Source organism: Delphinus delphis, chromosome X, assembly GCF_949987515.2.
Source record: "Delphinus delphis chromosome X, mDelDel1.2, whole genome shotgun sequence".
NCBI lineage: Eukaryota > Metazoa > Chordata > Mammalia > Artiodactyla > Delphinidae > Delphinus > Delphinus delphis.
The window spans coordinates 13,541,769-13,565,598 of NC_082704.1; the positions used below are offsets into that span (position 1 = coordinate 13,541,769).

General features: G+C 45.0%; 1 protein-coding gene across 4 annotated transcripts; it reads right to left on the bottom strand.

Moving 5' to 3' along the window:
* Positions 1–12,005: 12,005 nt before the first annotated feature.
* On the bottom strand, positions 12,006–23,541 carry ZNF75D (zinc finger protein 75D). Of its 4 annotated transcripts, none has more exons than XM_060002566.1 (4): positions 23,403–23,541; positions 21,785–21,921; positions 18,432–18,558; positions 12,006–12,945 (listed from the first exon to the last, which is right to left on the bottom strand). In XM_060002566.1, the coding sequence occupies exons 2-4, from the start codon at positions 21,839–21,841 to the stop codon at positions 12,236–12,238; spliced, it is 894 nt and encodes a 297-aa protein (XP_059858549.1). In that variant the 5' UTR covers positions 21,842–21,921; positions 23,403–23,541; the 3' UTR covers positions 12,006–12,235. The 4 variants fall into 4 exon arrangements, with proteins under 4 accessions (XP_059858549.1, XP_059858548.1, XP_069396459.1 ...); XM_060002565.1 differs by having other exon boundaries at positions 21,395–21,921; XM_060002567.1 differs by lacking the exons at positions 12,006–12,945; positions 18,432–18,558 and adding exons at positions 18,599–18,985; positions 19,709–19,901 and having other exon boundaries at positions 21,395–21,921.
* Positions 23,542–23,830: the final 289 nt, after the last annotated feature.

Consider the following 23,830-nt stretch of genomic DNA (forward strand, 5'->3'; position numbering starts at 1 on the left):
CTGCATAGGAGTTTCACAAATGGCATGTTGGAACTATAAGTAGAGACGGATAGGTGGGTATATATCTAGGGTATTTCTAAGCTACTTTTTGGATGGGTAAAGGCTGCAGTTCACTTGGGTCAAAGAAATCTCTCTTGAAGGTATAGTATATGAAGACAGTTAAAAAGCAGAGGCCCCTAATGATTCCCCCACAAAACAGTTAGAACAAATAACTGAGTTCACCAAGCTGCGGGATACAAAACCAAAGCACAAAAGTCTATTGTGTTTCTATACACTAACAATGGACAGTCCAGAAAGGAAATCAGGAAAACAATTCCATTTACAACATCATCAGAAAGAATAAAATACTTAGGAATAAACTGAACCAAGAAGGCAAAGGACTTGTACACAGAAAGCTATAAAACATTGCTGAAATTAAAGAAATAAATGGAAAGACATTCCATGTAACTGGGCTGGATGACTTAATATTGTTCAGATGTCAGTACTCCCCAAAGTGATCTACACGTTCAAGGCACTCCCTATCAAAACCCTAAATACATTTTTTTTGGCAGAAATAGAAAAAGTCATCCTAAGATTCCTATAGAATCTCAAGGGACCCTGAATAGCCAAAACAATCTTGAAAAGAAGAAAAGTTGGAGGGCTCACACTTTCTGATTTCAGAACTTACTACGAAGCTACAGTAATCAAAACAGTGTGGTTCTACCTCCAAAGTAAATATAAACATACAGATTAAGAACAGGCATTAAGTTAATGCAGCCACAGACTCTTTAATTGGGGCACAAAATCTCTCCACTGTATACCAGTGAAAAATAAAATGCACACTCCATGGTCTTACATGACCTCACCTTGGAATTCATAAAGCATCACTTCTGCTGTGCTCTGAGGGTCTATTCATTTTTCTTCATCCTTTCTTCTTTCCATTCCTCAAACCGGATGGTCTCCATTAGGCTGTCTTCACACTTGCTGATTCTCTCTTCAGCCTGCAAAAATCTGCTTTTGAGATTCTCTAGGGACTTTTCATTTCCAATACTGTATTGTTCAACTTCAGAATTTTCACTCGGTTCTTTTTTTTTTTTTTTAATAATTTCCCCATCTTCATTAATATTCTCTGTTTGGTGAGATATTGCTCTCCTACTTTCCTTTCATTTTTAAGCATGTTTTAATTTATACCTTTGGACACATTCAATACAGCTCTTGGAAGGCTTTATCTAGTAAGGCAACATCTGGGCCTTGTCAGGGACAGTTCCCATGAACTGCTTTGTTCCCCTCTGTATTGGTTACACATTTCTGCTTCTTTGCATGCCTCGATCATTTTGCTTAAATTATACATTTCAAATACTATAATGTGCCAACTCTGGAAGTCACATTTTCCCCTTCTTCCAGGTTTGTTGTTGTTGGGAGTTTGTTTGTTTTATCGTTTTTGTTGTTGCTGTTTGTTTAGTGACTTTCCCGAATGAATTTTTACTGTTTGTATTCTTTGTCACTTGCGGTCACTGAAGTTTCTTCTCAGTTACCTTTGTGGTGAACCAACAACTGGAAATAGATTTTATTAAATATCTTGAATCAATAAGTCTCCCAACTTTTGTGTTCATGTTAGGTCATACCTTCAATGCACATGTAGACAGGTTACAAGTCTACTTTAGTCTCAATTCTTGCTTACACAGAAACTCAAGATCAGCCAGAGCAAAAGCATCAGCCTTCTCAAGTGTACCATAGCCTCAGGCAGCCATAAAATTAGCCAATTGCCAGTAACTTTCTTTTCGACAAATGGCCTCAGGAAAGGCTTTTCACCCTGGGTTAACTCCAAGTCAGGACAAATAAAATCAGGTTTGCAAATGGAACCTTCCAGGGAACACCCCAATCTCGTCAAATAATAATGCTATGAATACTAGACCCTTGCTTCTATTAATAGATATGATTTGCAAATATATTCTCTCATTCTGTGGGTTGCTCTTTCACTTTCTTGATAATGCCCTTTATTCATTCACGTTTACCTCAAATATTTATTGAAAGTCTCCTATGTACCCCTCACACTGCCAGTTGTATGTTCCATGAGTTTAACAGTGAACATGATAGGCAAGATCCCTGCTCCAGTGAGCCTAACACACAGGCTAGGGCGAGGGGGGGGTCACACACCATACATAAAGAAACAGCAATTTCCAATTACAGCAAGAGCTATGAACGAAATAAGCCATTCAACCCAAATGCAAGCATTATTAGCCTTCTAATTTATAAATGGGTAGAGATTTGGACTAGAGTATTGGTTTTCAAAATATTCCCCTTGAACCCCTAGAGAACAGATCCTTAAACTTTAGCATATCGGTGTTCCTTGTTAAAATCAAATGAAAATTATAGGCCATGGGGATTATGGATTTCCTTAGTGAAAAAGCACATGCACCAATAACTTCCTATCTCTCTCTTAGGTTTCATAGATTACCTGAAGTCTATCTGCAGGAAGCTGGTAGGGGTGGCTCTAAGCTTAGCCCATCCTTCTGCCAGAGCAGCTCCTATTGTCCACTATTTTTGCATATTGGACCTTCAAGAAAGATTTTATTTGATCCAAGTGTGTTGTGGGCCCCACTCTCCCAGAAAATAGTTTAGAAACACCAAGTTAGAGGATCTCTCTGTGTTATCTCTTTCAACAAAACATTAGTAAGAATTCTACCCTTCGAGATGCTTTTTCCTTGTTTACTTTCTTCAGTGAAAAAACTAGACTGTGTTCACTTTCTCTTTTTTCATTCTTGCTGTCCTCCTGGAACCTGCCTGTCCCTCTTGCCAGCGAGATATAAATTGGGATTAATACAATGTCTCTCGATAGGGGCCTGTCTGAATGAGTCATGGTGAGTTCATTCCATGGACTACACTGCAGCCATTGAAAACAAAGTGGTTGATTTCTGTGCACTAATATGCACAGTCTGATTTCTTAGACTAAAAGCACGGAGTTCTGATTAAGATAAGGTCCACTACATTAATCTAGACAGAAAATACAGTGAAAGCCTGAATTAAAATAGTGCTACAGGGCTTCCCTGGTGGCGCAGTGGTTGAGAGTCCGCCTCCCAATGCAGGGGACACGAGTTCGTGCCCCGGTCCGGAAAGATCCCACATGCCGTGGAGCGACTGGGCCTGTGAGCCATGGCCGCCGGGCCTGCGCGTCCGGAGCCTGTGCTCCACAATGGGAGAGGCCGCGACAGTGAGAGGCCCGCGTACCACAAAAAAAAAAAAATAGTGCTATAGCAGATGAAGAGGGAAAAGAGATAAGGAAAACATAAGGAAGCAGAATCCATAGGATCTGGTGATTGATAACATAATACTTCGCTTCCCCCCACATAACGACACCACAGTAACAGGCTCTAGTATAGTAACAGGGGATTATTATACTGTTACACTGCAGTGGAAAAGGCTGCAAGGTCCAGACTCTAAGAAGGAGTTTTTAGGGACAACCAAGCCAACAAGGGAGATAAAAATAAGGATGCTAGAGGAAATTGATGTGCCTGACACTTACAGTTAGAGCAAGCACTAAACAAAGCCCAACTCCTAGGCAGATTAACATAAAACCTCACTCTGAAGGCCTATTTACCTTAGTTCCTGTTATCTAATATATCATTACAGCTTTCAACAAAGAATTACAATCCATGTTAGAATGAAATAATATTCAGAGTCTGAAGAGACAAAGCAAACATCAGAACAACATTCAGATATGGCACAGAGTTTAGAATGGTCAAACAGGGAATTAAAAATGGCTATTGGGTTTCCCTGGTGGCGCAGTGGTTGAGAGTCTGCCTGCCGATGCAGGGGACATGGGTTCGTGCCCCGGTCCGGGAAGATCCCACATGCCGCGGAGCGGCTGGGCCCGTGAACCATGGCCGCTGAGCCTGCGCGTCCGGAGCCTGTGCTCCAAAACGGGAGAGGCCACAACAGTGAGAGGTCCGCATACTGCAAAAGAAAAAAAAAATGGCTATGATTGGGCTTCCCTGGTGGCGCAGTGGTTGAGAGTCCACCTGCCGATGCTAGGGGACACGGGTTCGTGCCCCGGTCCAGGAAGATCCCACATGCCGTGGAGCGGCTAGGCCCGTGAGCCTTGGCCACTGAGCCTGCGCGTCTGGAGCCTGCGCTCCGCAACGGGAGAGGCCACAACAGTGAGAGGCCCGCGTACAGCAAAAAGAAAAAAATTAAATTAAAAAAATTTAAAAATGGCTATGATTAATATGTTAAGGGCTATAATGGAAAAAAAATAGACAACAGGCAAGAACAGACAGGTAGAATACAGAGGAGTGACATCAACAAAAGTAGTAGAGTAGGGAATTTGAAGGGCCTGTCCTTCCACAGAAACACCAAAATGAGCAAACACTGTCAGAACTAAATTGGTCAGACTCTAGGAAATAAAGGTTTGAAGCAACCAAATGAATGCTGAATCAACAAAAAGAAGCCTTCGACAGGAGGGCTTTGTGGTGTTTTAACTGAGCCTTGCCCCCTTCCCCTCCCCTCCATGGTGATAGTCTTGAAGACAGTAGCCCTCATTCCTGATGTAGGTATCTTGTTCTGGAGGAACAGCGTAGACCTTGTTCCCAAGGAATTGTATTTGTCTATTTTGACCCGTCTAGGGTTTCCCTGAGGACAGATACAACGTGCAAGTTTTTTTTCACCCAACTCAGAACTCTCTCATGGTGACACAGTGGCTGTAAAAAGACAAAGATAAAGATAGAATCTTGAAAGCAGCAAGAAAGAAGTGACTCATCAAGTAAAAGGAATCTTCAATAAGATTAGCAGTCAATTTCTCAGAAGAAACCATGGAGACCAGAAGGTAATGGGATAACATATTTAAAGGGCTGACAGAAAAAAAAATCTGTCAATCTCTCAACCAAGAATTCTATATCTGGCAAAACTATGCTTCAAAATGGAAAGAGAGGGCTTCCCTGGTGGCGCAGTGGTTGAGAGTCCGCCTGCCGATGCAGGGGACACGGGTTCGTGCCCAGGTCCGGGAAGATACCACATGCCGCAGAGCGCCTGAGCCCGTGAGCCATGGCCGCTGAGCCTGCACGTCCGGAGCCTGTGCTCCTCAACGGGAGAGGCCACAACAGTGAGAGGCCCGCGTACAGAAAAAAAAAAAAAGGCAAGAGAAATTAAGACATCCCCATATTTTAAAAAAGCTGAGAAAAGTCATCGCTAGTAGACCTACCCTAGAAGAAATGCTAAAGTTAATTCTTCCAGCTGAAATGAAAGGATACTAGGCAGTAAATGTAAGTCATATGAAGAAATAAAGAACAGTGGTAAAGATAACAATACAGGTAAATATAAAAGCCACTTTTATCATATTTACGGTTTGTAATACCTCTGTTTCTCCTACATTATTTAAGATGCAAACACATAAAACAATACTTACAAATCTATGTTAATGGAAACAATAAATAGAAATTTAACTTGTAATAATAACTACAAGAGTGGGGACTGAGCTATATAGAAGCAAAGCTTTTGTATACTACTGAGACTAAGTTGTTATTAATTCAAACTAGATTGTTAAAAGTTTAATATGTCAAGTGTAGTCCCCAGGGTAAACACTTAGAAAATAACTTTAAAAAATACAGGGCTTCCCTGGTGGCTCAGTGGTTAAGAATCCGCCTGCCAATGCAGGGGACACAGCTTCGAGCCCTGGTCTGGGAAGATCCCACATGCCACAGAGCAACTAAGCCCATGCATAACAACTACTGGGCCCACGCACGACAACTACTGAAGGCCGCGCGCCTAGAGCCTGTGCTCCGCAACAAGAGAAGCCACCGCAATGAGAAGCCCGCGCACTACAACGAAGAGTAGCCCTCGCTCGCTGCAACTAGAGAAAGCCCATGCACAGCAACGAAGACCCGACACAGCCAAAAATAAATAAATAAAAATAAATAAATTTATAAAAGAAAGAAATAAAGCGCAGATTAAGATCACATTTAACCCTAACCCATTTAACGGCTTCTCCAAGGGCTCTTTCAGCCCTAATGCACTACAAGACTTGAGGGAGTCGGGGATACAGCTTTAAGTAACTGCAGCTGTAATTGTGCCTAAATGCTTGGGGGTCACGAAGACTTTTGATAACCCCAAAAAGGTATGGGCTAGCTTTTTGGACAATTGCCCACATACTCAAAACTTTGAAGGCCCTTTGAAGTCATCCATGGACCCCCAGATGAGGAAGCCTTGCTTCCCAGGTTGGTCAAAGACCACTGAAGGAAAGATATTGATATACTGGGTTGGCCCAAAAGTTCATTCGGGTTTTCCATAGGATGCTACGAAAAACCCGAACGAACTTTTTGGCCAATCCAATGTTTTTTTTGTGTGCTGATCTATCCCGTGGGTATGCCCAGCTCCCAGAGGGGCCCTTGCCAGCAAAATGGGTGGAAAAGGCTTTGGATCCCTTTCGCAGGGGAGGGGGAGAGTCTTTGCACAAGGACCATTAGGAGCCTGGCCCTGGGTAGGCCTATGTCCACTGAGCCTGAAGACTTGAGAATTTTCTCCATTCTTGAGAATTTTCAGGAAGATTTCACCCACTGTGTCAGGATCTGTGGGAGTGGGGACTGGACAAAGCAGAGTATAATCCATATAGACCGCCCTATGCTGCTGTATTTTTCTCAGCTCACATTCCCGCTGCCCTGTTGTAGCAAGGATTTTAAAAGCAAACAATGTATAGAGTTGAGATGATTAGTTTTCAATCTTGGCAGGGGGTTACATTTATCCCTTTAGGGTTATTTCTCTCACACACAAAAATCTGCAGACAGCTTTCGCCCATACTACCTCTACTCTCTGTGAGATCCTGCACCAGCTCCAACAGGGGGAATGCCCAAAATATAAGGTGCTGACACTCCAGTGAATGGGGCACGAGGTGAAGAAGAAAACCCAGAATAACACCCTTTAGGAAAGCTGAGAGCCTCCCCAAGGGAGGCCTGGGGATGGCAGATATATGGGTACTACCTGAAGAGAGAATGCTCCCAGCCATGACATCTTCTGCTACCAAACTCGAGTTCCTCTGAGGTGTCTGCAGCCCTTGGGTCGGAGTCAGTTCCTTCTTGTCACCCCAAGTCGCACACGGCCATACCAGAGCCTAAGGAGGGACGAGGGAAATGTTTCTTGGTGTTTCGTGGCTCTTCCTCTCCACTTCCCCCCTAAATCCCAACCCTGGAGCAGAGCTCCCTCTGGAAGCTGGCCTGGCCACCTCCCTCCCTCCTTCCCCCGGGTTGTCCAGATCTGAGGGTGAAGGGTGCTCACCACCACTCCTCTCACCTCGCCTCCCGCCCTCTCCCCCTCATACGCTCATGACTGTTGACCCTCGGGAGGGCTTCCCTGACTCCCTGTCACTTTGTCCACAGCTGCATCCCTTGCCTGGCACCACGATGGTAGTAAGAAGCAGGGGGCACAGAGGGAGGGAAGAGAGGCGAAGACGGCCACGGGAATGGAAGGGCTTAGAAGCGACTACGTCCAGCTGCCGAGCCTGGGACAGACTTTGGCAGGGAGTCCCCTCCTTTACGTGACCGACAGCCTAACATTTCATGATTTTCAACGGACACGGAGAGAAGGTAGCAAGGAGAGCATTTAAATCTCCTGACGAAGATGAGACCATGATTCCTTTTTTCTTCTCTCCCGCCCTGCCTGCCCATTCTCAGTCACCGTGGCCGTTCCTCTGGGAACAGTGGGACAGTTTACACTCACTATTGGCAGTGGCCATGGCAGAGGGAGACAGGCAGTGAAGGAGGAAGAGGCCGCTGGAGTGGGGGAAGGGCTGGAAGGGACCCCCCCACACACAACAGGCTCTTGAGTAGCAGTCACCTCGCTGTTTTCTGGGAGGGAGAAGCTGAAGAGCCAGGCCCTGCACGCGGCTGGACAGATCTGGCCTGGACACGCGGACACGCCCTAGCGTCTCGGCCACAGCGGGCAGTGGCCCCCTGCTCCCCGACCCCTTGACTCCCAACCTCAGGCATCACAAATGCAGACCGATCAGAGTGCAAGAGGACCGCTGGCCTCTGCTCTCCTGGCTCCTTTCTCATCCTCTTTGCTCAGCCCATCTTTTCCCTGATGTCCCTCAGTTGCTGAGGGCCGGAGCACAGGGGTGGGGATAGGAGCCCACACCCCTCACACCTGGCTCAGGTCAGCTTTCGTCTCCTCAGTGCCATCTCCACCTGTGGGATCTGAAGTTGGAGTGTTCTGCCTCTCCGTTCTGTCCCGAGTGAATATCCGGCCTGTGTCTCCAGCCCCCGGGCTTTTGTGTGATGTCTTCCTGTTGTGTCCTCAGAAAAGCATCAGAGTTCTCGTCTTTCAGCCACACGCTGGGGAGGTGGCAGGTGAGTATGAAGCAGAATGACATCTCCCCTCCATTCCCTCCTGCCATTTCCTTCCTTAGTGCCCACGTCTCTTCTTTGTCTGAGATGATGAGGGCTGATGTGAGTGGTCAGGATGCATGAGCAAAGAGCCCCTGCAAGGCTGTGGCAGAGGGTTGATAGGGAAGAAGAGGTACTAATGAGTCAGCTAGGAGCCCCAACTTCTACATCCTGTGCCACAACAGCTGGGACAAGAATGTCCATTCTTCCTGGAGCCCCTGTGTTCAAAGGGTGCTGGAGTATCTGAACTTGGAACCAGGAATCCTCGATTCTTTTCCTGTTTCTGCCCATTCACATCTAAAGGTCTTCCTGCCACTTGCCTTAAAAAAAAATCTCTAAAACAGGACCCATGTTCCATGCTTCTGACCTCTCCTGGGAAGGTCAGCATAGACGAGGACCTGGAAGATGAGCTCTGAAGCTAAAAGGTGTTGTAACTGGGGATGGCAGCTTTGGGAAAACAGAGTGCCCTTTTGCTGACCCGTTTTCAGGAACTTTGCTGAATCTCATGAAGGGGCAGTAACTGCGGGCTCCATCCACGCGGTACTTCCTTCAACTTTTGAATCCATCTCTTCTTTCTAAATGCTAAACAGGGAATTCCCTGGCGGTCCAGTTGTTAGGACTCCGTGCTTCCACTGCAGGGGGACGCAGGTTCGATCCCTGGTCGGGGAATTAAGATCGCGCAAGCCACGTGTCGCGGCTAAAAAAAAAAAAAAAAAAAGCTACACAAATAAATGCCCTTTGCGTGGTAGCATGATGCCAGCTATCTAGGGTGCTACCAAACATGGATTCACACAGAAAGTGCCCTCTGCAGGAAGCTGAACTTCCCCTTAGTTCCAAGGGCACAATCACAGAGAGACCTGGAAGGGATGGTGGGGCAGTCCTTCTCCAAGCCTTTTGCAGTATAATGGTCTCCTTTCCTTCCGGGTCACTTCCTCCTGTGAGATTAACTCTTTCATTCTTTTTAGTGGCCGTTCTACAGTCACCTCTTATGAGTTTGAGGATACACCTAATAGTGTAAATACTGTCCACAAAAATTCCACCCCTAGCCATCACTTGCCCTCCTTTTTCAAGCATCTCAAGTTTAAGGAATCTAATATATTGTGGTTGTTACTCATTAGCAGTGTATCTAGCTGAATGGGGACATTAGCTTATTGCTTACCACTGACTAGAGAGGAGCATCTCCAGAAAGGAATGTCACACCAGAAGGCTACCCTTCTGACCATCATGAGCCAGCTTTAAAAAGAGCTGGAGGGGCTTCCCTGCTGGCGCAGTGGTTAAGAATCCGCCTGCCAATGCAGGGGACACGGGTTCGAGCCCCAGTCCGGGAAGATCCCACGTGCCGCGGAGCGGCTAGGCCCGTGCACCACAACTACTGAGCCTGCGCGTCTGGAGCCTGTGCTCCGCAACGGGAGAGGCCGCGACAGTGAGAGGCCCGCGCACCGTGATGAAGAGTGGCCCCCACTCACCGCAACTGGAGAAAGCCCTCGCACAGAAACGAAGACCCAACACAGGCAAAAATAAATAAACAGGGCTTCCCTGGTGGCGCAGTGGTTGAGAGTCCGCCTACCGATGCAGGGGACACGGGTTCATGCCCCGGTCTGGGAGGATCCCACATGCCGCAGAGCGGCTGGGCCTGTGAGCCATGGCCGCTGAACCTGCGCGTCCGGAGCCTGTGCTCCGCAACGGGGGAGGCCACAACAGTGAGAGACCCGCATACAGCAAAAATAAATAAATTTATAAAAAAAGAACAGCTGGAAATGATGGAAAACTCAGTAAGGATGCTTAAAAGCTGAATAAGTAGACAGAGTTGATTTTTTAAAACAAGATGAAAGATGTTCCAAATGTTTATGGACCATCTTCTGTAACATGGTTTATGGACCATGAACATAGACTGTTCCAAATGTTTATGGACCATCTTCTGTAACCAATGTTAGGCATGCTCACCAGTCTCTCTTAATTCTCACAGCAGCCCTGATAGGAAGGAATCACTATCTCCATTTTATAAACACGTAAACAAGCTTAGAAAGGACTCTTCATGGAAAAATTATCTGGGGAATTCCCTGGTGGTCCAGTGGTTAAGACTCAGCGCTCTCACTGCCGGGGCCCAGGTTCCACCCCTGGTTGGGGAACTAAGATCACGCATGCCGTGCGGTGTGGCCAAAAAAAAAAAAAGAAGAAAAAAAGAGAAAAATTATCTGAAGACACTATTCTAAAAAAGTGAACGTTGGTCATCTCTGGGTAATATGGAAACAATGGAATTTTGTCTGATGTTTAAATCTCATATGAAACAAAATGCCGTTTTCATTTAAAAAGTAAAATTTTATGAAATAATAAGTATATAGAAGGCTTGACCAACATCCTAAACTAGGATCTGACACAGGTATAAACCCATGTCTTCCAACTTCCCTGCCCTTCCCTTGACATCACATCGTCTTCTCAGGAGATACAGTTGTCTCTCCTGCAGGGGATTGGTTCTAGGACCCCCTGCAGCTACCAAAATCTGAGGATGCTTAAGTCCCTTATGTAAAATGGTGCAGTATTTACATATAACCTACACACATCTTCCCATATACTTTAAATCACCTCTAGATTACTTACAATACCTAGTACAATGTAAATGCTATGTAAACAGTTGCCAGCATGCAGCAAATTCATGTTTTACCTTTCCTAAGCTCTGGAATTTTTTTGATCCGCGGTTGGTTGAATCTGTGCACGTGGAATCTGTGGATATAGAGGGCCAACTGCGCAACCTCAGGCCAATGGGGAAGGAAAAGGAACCACCATGAACAAACCAGTTTCTGTCTGACCTGGCTCTCACTGAGCCATCACTCTAAGTCACAGGCCTCACCCTGCTCTGACTGGACACTCCCTCCTCACATCCAATGTTCACCGAGGCTACGAGGCCATGAGGCCACGTGGCTCTCCTTACCACTCTAGTAAATCAGTTTGCAAAATCTCCAGACCTTCCTGAAAAGCATCCATGTATATGGGGCTGTGGCTGAACAGCCATAAAAATGGGCCTCCTGTTAGGTCCTGGAGCAGGGTGGCATCAACTTGAAAGCCTTCCAGTCCACATAGTGAAAGTCAAAAAAAGGCCATTCACCACTGTCCTCTGCCTTCTACAGATACCTGGATGAGGGCCCCGACTACCTCCTTCATCATTTCATTCTGAATACCTCAGTGTTGAGAGGACCAGCAGGAAGAAAGATATCAAGTGCTTCCAGGGTCCCTAGGTCTGTGCTGGCATTCAGGCCTCTGCGTGCTGCTTGGAATTCCTTTGACAGAAAACACTGCAGCAGTAGTGGCTGCTCAGGAGAGAGGCAACTAGAATGGGGGTACTTCTCCCAGGGCAAACACTGAACCCTCTCTTCCTATTCCAGAATGAAGTTCCCTGAACCCTGGTTTGGTTGTTCGTGTAGCCAGAATGGTAGCCACAGAAACTGCCTCAAACTTAGTAATTCTCTCTGAGCTCCCTTCAGAGGACCTGAATACTCTTATTTTCCGTCTCTCCTGAGAAAGAATGGGAGTAGGACTCATGGCCATCACATATTTGCTGAGCACCTGATACCTGAAGAATTTAGATCACGGGGGGTGGGGAAGCTGAGTAACCAGACAGATACAGATAGTTAGAAATAGATAGATAGGTAACTTTAGATATATGAGAACTATTTCACTCTTTTATTTATAAAGAAGTCATTATGGATCAGTCTTGTGCTAGGAGGCACTGAGGATACAATGCTGAATAAAAGAGAGTTTAGATTCCTTTTTATGAAACATAACATGTGCCCCTCCCAAATTTTGTTGATGATAGATTCCTATCACTGGGTGCCTCATCATTTTGTATTCTTTTATCACTTCTAGGGTCAAGCTCTAGCTGCTGGCTTTCTTCAGACTGGAGACACTGGACACGATTCCCTTCTCCTGTGGAGTTTCTGGTGTCTAAGAAGGCTTGACCGCCTGCTAAAATTTCTCCTGCATATGCTACAAGTATAAGGCTGCTCACCTGTGTGGGTTCTCTGGTGTTTAATAAGGTGGGAGTTCTGAATGAATCTTTTCCCACATTCATAACATTTAAAGGGTTTTTCTCCTGTGTGAATTCTTAGGTGGGTGTGTAGATTTGTGTTATGACTGAAGCTTTTCCCACACCATGAGCATCTATATGGTTTTATTCCTTGGTGTGCCAGTAAGTGCTTATTAAGATCTGAACTCCACCTAAACCTCTTATCACATTGTTGACATTTATAGGGTTTCTCTTCAGTGTGAATTCTCTGGTGCTTAATTAGGTCAGAGCTAACCCTGAAGCTTTTCCCACATTCCTGACATTTAAAAGGTTTCTCTCCTGCATGGCCTTTCCCATGAAGATCCATACGTTTTGGAAGCTCTTGTCTGCAAGTTGTAAGTTTCTTTCTTTTCTTCCCTGGAAAAGCTCGATGCCGTTTCCGTACCCTGTGTGTACCACCATGATTTTCTCTGCCCGTTGTTTTCTGGGCAACTTTCATTCTGGCCTTTCTTAATACTTTGCATCCTGATGCTTGTATTTCTAATGTAGAAAGAGACATAGGTTGGTCATTTCCAGTGTCATTTTTGAGCTTTAACCCTGTTGGAATAAACAGAAGAATCAGACATCTGATCCCAGAACAAGAAAACTACAGGAATGAAAAGAAAAATCAATGATGACAGCTTTTAAAAAATACAAGAACAAGTGATTTCTGGTCCAATCTGGACAAAATGGCATAGACCCATTTCTCCCTGATCCTCCTTGCTAGGCACAACAACAAACCCATTCAAGAATGCAAGACACAATGAACAGAGAATTCTAAAAAGTGGTAAAAAGAAGGCAAAATGGTTTGGGACCCCAGAACTACAAGAGTAACACAGCAGGTGTCTTACATCCCCACACCCAAAAAAGAAGGCAAACCAGATCTAGTGTTTTCCAAACCGCAACCTAGCAACAGAAGGCTACCTGGATAGGCTTATTCCTTCCCAAATCTGAATGGGAAACCTTCTGACAACACTAGAACTCCAGTGAGGAGACACCAAATTAGGCATGCAGAACTAGCAAGAGGGACCTAGCCACAAGTGGCCGGGCCCAGGAAGCCTTTTCATCCCTACAGGTCAGAGATTCCCACTGAGAGACACTCTGGCCTAGGTAAATATCTTCCTCACCATCAGGCAGCACCAGCGGGGACGCAAGGGAACCCTAGCAGTACCATATAAACCAAGGAGACCACAATAACACTATAAAGGCTCTGAAAACTAAACTATCACTAGACACATACTCCACAAAAGTAGGAAAGAACCTGTGTGCTAAATTAAAACAGAGTGACTGCCCATTAAAATAAAATATTTAAATAGGACCCAGACTCTCCTAACATAATAGACAAAATGATCAGGATGCAATAAAGAAAATAACACATCACACCTAGAACCAAAAAAAAAAAAAATCACAGCTTGAGTGAGAAAAGGCAATCTGACAAAAATGGAATCAGACTGGAAGTCAAAACCAGAGAGACAACAGAAAAATCTAAAAATATATGGAAATGAAACAGTGTACTTCTAAATAATCCATGATTCAAACAGAAAGTCTCAAGGGTAATTTAAAAATACATAGTTAAATGAAAATAAAATTAAAATATATCAAAATATGTGGAATGCAGCTAAGGGAATGCTCAGAGGAAAATGTATAGCCCTAAATGCTTACAATAAAAAAGAGGAAAGGTCTCAAATAAATAATCTAAGTTCCTAACTCAAGAAACTAGAAAAAAAGCAAAATAAAATTTTAAAAAGTTGAAGAAAGGAATAATAAAGATCACAAAAGAAATCACAATCAAACAAAAAGCTTATTCTTAAAGAAAATAAAATTGATAAACCTATATCAACACTGACAAAAATAATAGGAGAGAAGATATAAACCATCAGTGTCAAGAAGGAAATTGGGTACATCTCTACACATTCTGAAGCAATTAAAAAGATAATAAGGGGGCTTCCCTGGTGGCGCAGTGGTTGAGAGTCCGCCTGCTGATGCAGGGGACGCGGGTTCGTGCCCCGGTCCGGGAAGATCCCACATGCCGCGGAGCGGCTGGGCCCGTGAGCCATGGCCGCTGAGCCTGCGCGTCCAGAGCCTGTGCTCCGCAGCGGGAGAGGCCACAACAGTGAGAGAGGCCCGCGTACCACAAAAAAAAAAAAAAAAGATAATAAGGGAATACTATAAACAACTTATGTTCATGGATTTTAAAAGTTAGGAAAAATGGGCCAATTTCTCAAAATCCACAAACTACCGTAATTCAACCAATATGAAATAGATAATCTGAATAGCACTCTGACCATTAGAGAAACTGAATTCATAATTTAAAAGCTGCTAAAAAAGACATCTCCAGGTTCATATAGTGTTACTGGAGAATTCTACCAAATATTTATAGAATTAACACCACTTGTATATAATCTCTTCCAGAAAAGACAAGAGGAAGAAATACTACCCAAGTCATTTTATAAGGCCAGTAATTACCCTGATAGCAAAATCATACAAAGACAGTACTAAAAAAGAAAACTACAGACTAACATCTCCCATGAACTTAAATACAACAATCCTCAACAAAATACTGGCAAACTGAATGTAACAATAATTAAGAATTATATACCATGATCAAGTAGGATTTACTGCAGGTATGCAAAGCTGGTTCAACATTTGAAATCAATCAACATAACCCACCATATCAACGAGCTTTGAAAGATCATAATCCCATTAACTGACACAGAAAAGTATTTGACAAACCCCACATCCATTCACGATAAAAAACACTCAGAAAATAAGGAATTATATCGACCTGATAAGAGTATCAACAAAAAAACCTGTACTAACATCATAGGTAATAGTGAAAGACTTAAAAAACTTCTTAGAACTAATAAGTGAGTTCAGTAGGGTCACAGGATAAGAGAACAAAACAAAATTAGTGGCACGCCTATACAAAAACAATAAACATGCAGAAACCAAATTTAAAATAATACCATTTACAATTGCTCCAATGAAAATTAGCTTCTACATACGCGTAACAAACATGCAAAAGATCTGTACACTGAAAATTACAAAAAGCTGATGAAAGAAGTCAAAGAAGACCCGAATAAATAGACATACTGTGTTCACTGATTAGAAAGATCAACATAGTAAAGATATCACTCCCCCTCAAATTAATATATAGGTTTAATGTAATTTCTAGCTAAATTCCAACAAAGTTTATTGTAGACATAGATAAGCTTATTCTAAAATTTACATGGAAAGGAACAGGCCCTAGAATAGCTAAAATAAAATTTTATCTTGACAAAAGAATAAAGTGGGAAGAATCACTCTACCTGATAGATATTAAGGCTTCCTAAATTGTATAGCTACAGTAATCAAGACAGTGCCATACTGGCAGAAGGATAGACACATAGCTCGATGGAACAAAACAGATGTACACAAATATGCCCAACTGATCTTTGACAAAAGTGCAAAAGCATTTCAGTGGAGGAAGGCCAGTCTCTTCAACAAACGAGGCTGAAGCAATTGGACCTCCATAGGCAAAAAAAATGAACTTCAAACCTTATATGATAATCAACTCAATAAGAATCGTGGACTTAAATGTAAAATTATAAAACTTTTAGGAAAAACATAGAAAATTTTAGGGATCTATAGCTAGTCAGACTGCTAGCCTTGATAACAAAAATACAATCTATAAAAGGAAAAAATAAAAAATTGGTTATCACAATTCAAAATTTTTACTCTGTGGAAGCCCATGGGAAGAGGATAAAAAGAAAAATACACAGCCTTGGGGAAACCCCTTGCAAACCACATATCCACGAAAGCACTAGAATCTAGAATCTATAAAGAACTCTCAAAACTCAACAGTTAAAAAACAACTTAATTAAAATATGGGCAAAAGCCATTTCACTGAACATAGATAGCAAATCAGCACATGAAAAGCCATTAGCTATTAGGGAAATGCAAATCCAACCCACAATGAGATAACACTACATACTTAGCAGAAAGGCAAAAAAAGTATTTTTTTAAAAAATGGTGATACTACTAAACAACGGCAAGAATGTAGAAAAACTGGATCACATCCATTGCTGGCTGAGAATGTAAAATGGTACAGCAACTTTGAAAAACAGTTTGGCATTAAACATGTAATTACCATATGAACCAGCAATTGCACCCTTAAAGGCATTTATCCCAGAGAAACGAAAACTTATCTCTACACAAAATCCTGTACGTGAATGTTCACGGCAGCTTTATTCGCAATAGCCAAAAACTGAAGACAGCAAAAATACCTTTCGATGGGTGAATGGTTAAACAAATTGTGGCATATCAATATCATGGAATGCTTCTCAGCAGTTCATCTGAACTACCGATACACGCAATAGCTAAGATGAATTTCCAGGGACTTATTCTGAATGAGAAAAGTTAATCCCCCAAAGCTACATACTGCATGACTCTATTCATATAACATTTTTGAAATGGCAAAATTAAAAAACTGTAGAACAGATCAGTGGTTGGCATAGGTTGGTGATGGGGTGGGATGTAGGAGGGAAATGTGTGTGGTTATAAAAGGGCAACAGGAGGGCTCCTTGTGGTTATGTAACTGTCCAGTATCTTGATTGTGGGGGTGAATACACAAACCTCAACATGTGATAAAACTTTATACATCTAAACACACACACATACAAGGGAAAACGGAAACATGAATAAGGTCAGTGGACTGTATCAGTATTAATATCCTGGTTGTGATATTATATACTTTTGCAAAAGTTATCATTGAGGGAAAATGGGTAAAGTGTACATGGGTTCTCTTTGTATTACATTTTAAATATGCATATGAATCTACAATTAACTCAATTAAAAGTTTAATTAAAAAAAAATACAGGGCTTCCCTGGTGGCGCAGTGGTTGAAAGTCCGCCTGCCGATGCAGGGCACACGGGTTCGTGCCCCGATCCGGGAGGGTCCCGCATGCCGTGGAGCGGCTGGGCCCGTGAGCCATGGCCACTGGGCCTGCGCGTCTGAAGCCTGTGCTCCGCAACGGGAGAGGCCACAACACTGAGAGGACCGCGTACCGCAAAAAAAAAGAAAAAATACAGGAACAGAATCTTAAAAATGTTAAGCTCCTATACAGGTTCCTATCAAGGAATCTTCTCCTCTTCCTATGTATACACTTACCTCAAGGAGTACTCTCTAAGACTGTCCTTGAACTCTTGGGGACCTTGGGTCTATGGTTCTTGCCCTTGTGCTAAACAGATCGCTTTAAGTTTAGGGTGCAATGATAATGTTCTGAGAATAAAACTTTGAGGTCATGGACTGCCATCTTAATTCCAGACTATTTTCAGGAAAAGTGAATGACTCTTTTATACTTTTATTTACTCCCAACATTTAAATGGGCAGAATCTTAGATTCCACATCTTCTTTATACTCTACTGTGGTTGTAGGTGGATATGCAATGAGGAAGCGAAGAACTAAACCTATAAGGAGGACAGATGGAAACGACGTGGAGGGGGCGGGGAGTCCAGTGGTATTCCAGCAGACCTGCTTAGAGATGAGGTGGCTTAGACCAGATGGTGAGAGCAGAAGAGGTTGAGACGTGGTTGTATTCAGCACCTTTTGTTAAAAACTTTTTAATCTTATACTGGAGTATAGTTGATTAACGGCGTTGCAGGACCTATTTTGAAGACAGAGCTCAGGGCACTTGCTGACGGATCGGCTGGGGGGTGTAACAAAAAGACCAGAAAGAAGGATAACTGAGAGGTTTTGGGCCTGAGCAACTGGGTAAGTCGTGGTGCCCACTACTGACATGGAAAAGATATGGGAAGAGTGGGTTTGCAGGGCGGGGCAGGAGTATGAGAGATTAAGAACTCTACCTAGAATAAAGAACTGAGATGTGTATTCGTAAAAAGCTCTCCGGGTGGTCTGGATATGCCTTTCCTTTTCCCCACACCATCAAGCTGAGAACCAACCCGCCACTGGAACACTGGGACTTTCTCACAGGAGTTCATTTTTCATGAACTGAGGACGGGACAGATTACACAAGTTCTACACAAAGGAAAGGAAGAATCTTTACCTAGAGAGATGACAGTCTCATAGTTTTCCTGCATTACATTATGGTAGAGGATCTTCTGAGCAGGGTCCAGTAATTGCCATTCTTCCTCGGTAAAAAACAAGGCCACATCTTCAAATGTCAACAGACTCTAAAGAAGAGAATAAGTTGTAGTTCAGTACTTGCCACGACAAAAGCCATCCTATCACTCATCTCCGAATGACACGGGAGGCCAGTCACTGAAGACCTTAAGAGTATAATATTTAAGGGAAAAGAAGTGAGATGGCAGAAAAGGAAGGCACCAAAGAGATCAGTACACAGCTTGGGAGGTGCCCAATTCCCACAGGGCCAAGCCTCGTTGCCTAGAGAACACCTGGGGCTAACGCACCTCAGAGCACCTGCCAGGTACGGTGGGTCATGGGTAGCAGAGAAAAGCAGACAAGGTCACGTTCAGGCTGCCTGGAAAAGCTGGAAAGTACAGCTCACCTGGGACTCAGGCAGGATGAGCTCAGATGCCATCTTCCAGCTTGGGGTGCTTTCCTGCTCAGAAAAGGCTAGAATCTGTTGAGCAGGCACAGCTGTGGGGGGAAAAGAGTCAGAAAAACTTTCTCTTTTCTATTTATGAATACCCTGAGGCAATTTCTACAATATAGGACTCCTTCGGTAAAGATGGCTCATCTTCGCGCACGTGTGTGCGCGTGCGTGTGTGATGTGCTGTGCCAGAAGTGGCCTTCTCCTTGCAAACAAGAACCAAATATCCACCACTCCGCAGAATTGGTTCCCAGTTGACTCTTTCCAGATTTCATGAAATAAAAGGAAATCCATTATGTTTTTCCTCTCATAAAATAAATTGTTTGCTGAGCTGGGCAAGAATTAGAGGTGTTTGAAAATGAAAGCCTCAGGTCCTCCAGTGTACAGTAGGAAATGTGGGAGATTTATTACTTTTTTCCTGGTGTACAATTATCTTCCCATTCTGCCAATGACAGTCCATTTCTGATCCCAATTTCTCCTTTAACTTGTAAGGGTGAGATGACCCCGCCTGTTCCTGCTGTATCTTCCTCTCTCCTCTCAGATTTCTAAGGAGCAAGGTCCACATTGTAAATACCAGGGTTCTGTGGTTGGGATGTTTCTGTACCACAGAATGACCCTCACCTTCACCCACCACTGGCCTGCTATACTCCCACCAGAGAGACATCCTAAGTGCCAGCAGGGCTGGGCAGCTGGAAAATTCCGTGACATTCTAGCTGAACCAATTACTATCACAGCTCCCAGGAGAAGAGAATTATTATGAAGCTCCTCACCTCTTCCATATAAAGGCTGGGTTTCTTTCTGAGTATTCCAGCCCAGCTGTTCTTGCAGTACCCGGTATGTATTCCAACATTCTTTCTGGAACACACCCATTGGTTGGGGCTCTGCTGGCTTCCACTTAAAGCCTGGGGCCACTGCTGTTCCTCCCAAGAGCAATGCCTCCTTTCCCAGCTCATGGGCTGTGACCTAGAAATAATCCCCATCCTCGTTAGCAAAGAACTTTTGGCCTTGGGGTGGTGGTGGAGGAACAAACAAGACTAGAGCCCAGGTTTGGGGAGCGTGTAACGTTAAAGGAAGTCATTTTTTAATTAATTAATTTATTTTTGCTGTGTTGGGTCTTCGTTTCTGTGCGAGGGCTTTCTCTAGTTGTGGCAAGCGGGGGCCACTCTTCATCGCGGTGCATGGGCCTCTCACCATCGCAGCCTCTCCTGTTGCAGAGCACAGGCTCCAGACGCGCAGGCTCAGTAGTTGTGGCTCACGGGCCTAGTCACTCCACGGCATGTGGGATCCTCCCAGACCAGGGCTCGAACCCATGTCCCCTGCATTAGCAGGCAGATTCTCAACCACTGCGCCACCAGGGAAGCCCAGGAAGTCATTTTTAAAAAGAGATACTGCACCATGGTTTCCTCACAAGGAACTATACACGTGATCTGGGAAGATTAGGATAAAATGAGAGAAGCTGTGACTGCTGCCGGCCTCCACCCCTCCACAGATGGCCACAGCTCAGGCCACGAGCAGGGTGGGGTAGGCTGCCTGTCCTTTTGCTGCCTCCACTCTCTTGCTTTCTAGACTTGGATCCTTGACCTAGTGGATTTGTATCTTCTAGTTTTCTCTAAAACAAAATAAGGACGCAAAGAAAAAAGGTTTTCCTGTCAGTCAGATTTTCCAATCCTCCCATGTCCAGGGAACGATTTCATGGAGAAAGGGGATGCAGCGGAGGGAAAAAATGAGGGAAGAGTTGGGACTCTAACTTTCCTCCATATGCTTCAGTTGTAATAAGACACCTGTGTTCCTCAAGGTGGACTCTCGAGGAAAGGAAGTGTGCTGCCATCTCCCAAGGACAGACCTTGGTTCCCCACTCACCAGCAAGGCCAAGGCCGAGCACTAAGGGAGGCCACAGGGCTCTTTCCTCCTGGCCCTGAGATGTGTGTTCCCACCACAGAGGGCACCACCCCTCAGCACTTTCTCTCCATTTTTCTGTTGGCACTTTTCTTCTTTCTGTATCCCTGTTTCCCTTTTTTCTATCTCTTCTCTTCCTTTGCAGTCTCCCCAGAGATGTTTGATTTATACTTCGGTTGCTACCCTCTCTTGCCTTTGATCTCTAAGTGCTGTCCACGCTTTCAGGTTTTTTTCTCCTTCCCCAAGTCTTTCTTGCCTTTTATTTCTCTGTTGCTAAGTCCTGTCTCCTCAGCCATGCTAGACCAGGCCCATCACCCTCAATTCACCCTGGCCCTGAAGAGGGCGAAATGCATTTCTTTTCTCGAAGGCCAGGAAAGACTCCCAGGAACTCCGAAACCTGGAGGCTGACTGTCGCTGCCAGTCTGTGATTTCAGATCGCACTTAGCTGTTCTAAAGCAACAACAGAAGAATGACCTAATCCATCCCATTATCCAATTAGCAGCCCCCGCCCCGGACTTTTACCCTATTTCAGTGTACCCGTAAGGAATCTTTCTGCTCACCTCATTACTTATTCCACCATGTTCTTTCTGAAAACGGTCTACCAGGGCCACAGCCTCTCTGACGCTCTGTGGATGATACTTCTGCACCCAGTTCTGGATATCCCTGGGCAGAATGGTCAGGAACTGCTCTAGCACCAGCAATTCCAAGATCTGCTCTTTTGAGTGGATCTCTGGCCTCAGCCACTGATGGCATAATTCCTGCAGTTGGCTGACAGCCTCAAGCGGTCCAGGTGCTTCATGATAATAGAAGCTCCGGAAGTGCTGGCGAGCGCTCTCAGGACCAAGACTGTCCATCTGTGGGCTGGATTTCTTACTCTGACTGGAGCTCTCTTTCACAGACCCCTTAGTCTCCCACAAAGCCTCCACGTGTGGGTACAAGCATGCATTCACCTTCAGATGTCTCATCATCATTTGCTCTAGGAATAGTTTTACTCCTATGTGTGACATCCTCCTGGTGCCACCTTTGACAACTGAGGCCTTGTCAGGCTTGGTACAAAACCAATGAGTGGATCTTCTCCCCAAGGTCACTGAGGGAGGGCAGAAAAAAAAAGTAAACGTCAAGAAGAAAGCCACATGACACATATTTACTTGCTATTTATAGTTATCAGAGAAGAAAGAACAGAAAAGTTCCTGTCCTGCCTCGCCTTTAAAATCAACTGCCACTCAGGATGACTCAAGACTACTTCTGGACATGTTTTTCCCCTTTCCTTTGTTACCCAACTCTGAAACAAAGCACAGCTCAGGGAAGACAAAAGTCAGTTGATCACTTTTTTTTTTTAAGGTTGATGGGTGAAAAAACTGGCACCCATTCACTAAAACGAGCTTTGATATTATCCAATACTTAATCTGTGTGCTTCCTGTCCCACCTTTACAAATGGGGCATATTTGACTTTCTCTAAATTGTAATAGATCACCCCAGTTTTTTGTCTTTAGTCAGGGTGAAAACAACTTCTCTGCCCCTTCATCCTATTATGGAGACTGATGCCTTTGCTTCATGGAACATTTGATATTCTCTTTTCATATTAATATTGGAAAGGAAACTGAGGCGGCCAGATCAGAAAAGAAGTAATTAGAGAAAAAGCAACCTTATTCCTCTCAGCAAGTATCCCCCCACTAAGCAATCAGATGGCATCAACATTGTTTTTCTGGGGGAAGACTTATAAAGGGCACTGAGCGGCTTTGTACCTGTGTCTGAAAATTTTTGCTTACTTTACTGGAAAAACTGACAGTTGGCTTTGTTTACAAGATACCCAAACGTCAAACTATAAAAAAGGAAAGGAGAAACGGTGACGATTAAGGTTCTTCAGAGACAGGAAGGGTCCCTGCAAACGTAAGCCTTCTCTTGACTTTACACTTCCTCAGGGTCATAGAGATCTTTAAGCAAGGCTGAGGACGGCCTTGAGAGTCTCATTTTCTCGGAGGTGATCCAGCAGAAACAACAACAAAGTTCTTTCAAGGATGTCACCGGTATTCAAAGAAATAATTTGGCTGGTTCCTTGCTGCCTGTACAGGCTCAGGAGGTACAGGGACACGTCCTGTTTTTCTTTGTCAGCCAAAACTAATGTCTAGGAAGCTGAAATGACCCTTTCTCCAGGGATATGCTCATAAGCCAGCGGAAACGGGCAAGTTTCGCTGGGCTCCTTGGTAGGCCTTACGCCCCATCCCCCATCTACACCTACATGTGAGGACCGACCGCGAGGCGCCCGCGTGCACTCAGCACACCGGCAGCCTCCGAGCGTGCTTCAGCAGCAGCCCTGGGTTATATCTGCACACAGGGTACAAAGAGGTTGCTTCCAGAGATTAGACGTGGCTGTAGGAGACTGAGTGCCGGCCTCGCTGAGAACAGGTCCCGCCGGCTCTCAGGCCGACCCGCCGCCCGGCAGCGACGCCACCGCGAAAAGGAAAAGGCTGCGCGCCCGCAACCCAGCTCGCCACCACGCAGCTGGCGCGTGCGGCCGGCATCTCTCGGGGGCCCTCCTGACCAAACCCAGAAGGAAAATCAAATTACCTCCACCCAGCTCCGGCTTCCGTGGACGCCACTTCCCTCTTTCTGGGCTCGGCTATGAAGTCGCCACGCCTCTCGCCCCCGCGGGGAGGAAGGAAGGTCCGGGTTCCCGCGCTCCCGGGGGCGATGTCGGGAAAGCGCGAGGCCCCGCGAGCGGCGCCCCAAGACGCCGGGGTCCGGGAGCGCGGGGCCTTGGCAGCTCAGTCCCCAGCCCAATCCCACTAGCGGCCCGAGAACATTCCGCAACCCGCCATTTCGGGGTCGCGGGCTGTGGACTGGCCCCAACCGGAAAAGGAAGAATGCATTTCCGGTGGTTCCGTGACAGCCACGCCCAACCTCGCCCTCCCTCAGTCTGGGGAGTCGCAGCCTAGCGAGTCCGGAAGGGCTCGCGGGTCCTTCCCATCCCGGGTTTAGCCCCGGATGCAAATAAA

Bases quoted from the DNA above. Each gene is read 5' to 3' on its own strand.
- ZNF75D (XM_060002565.1), bottom strand. From the start codon at position 21,841: ATGTCACACATAGGAGTAAAACTATTCCTAGAGCAAATGATGATGAGA. The intron at 18,559-21,394 runs GTGAGCAGAAAG...TCTCTTCTTTAG, and splicing joins ATGGTGGAATAAGTAATGAG to AGTCTGTTGACATTTGAAGA. The intron at 12,946-18,431 runs GTAAAGATTCTT...TTATTCCAACAG, and splicing joins TGAGACTGTCATCTCTCTAG to GGTTAAAGCTCAAAAATGAC.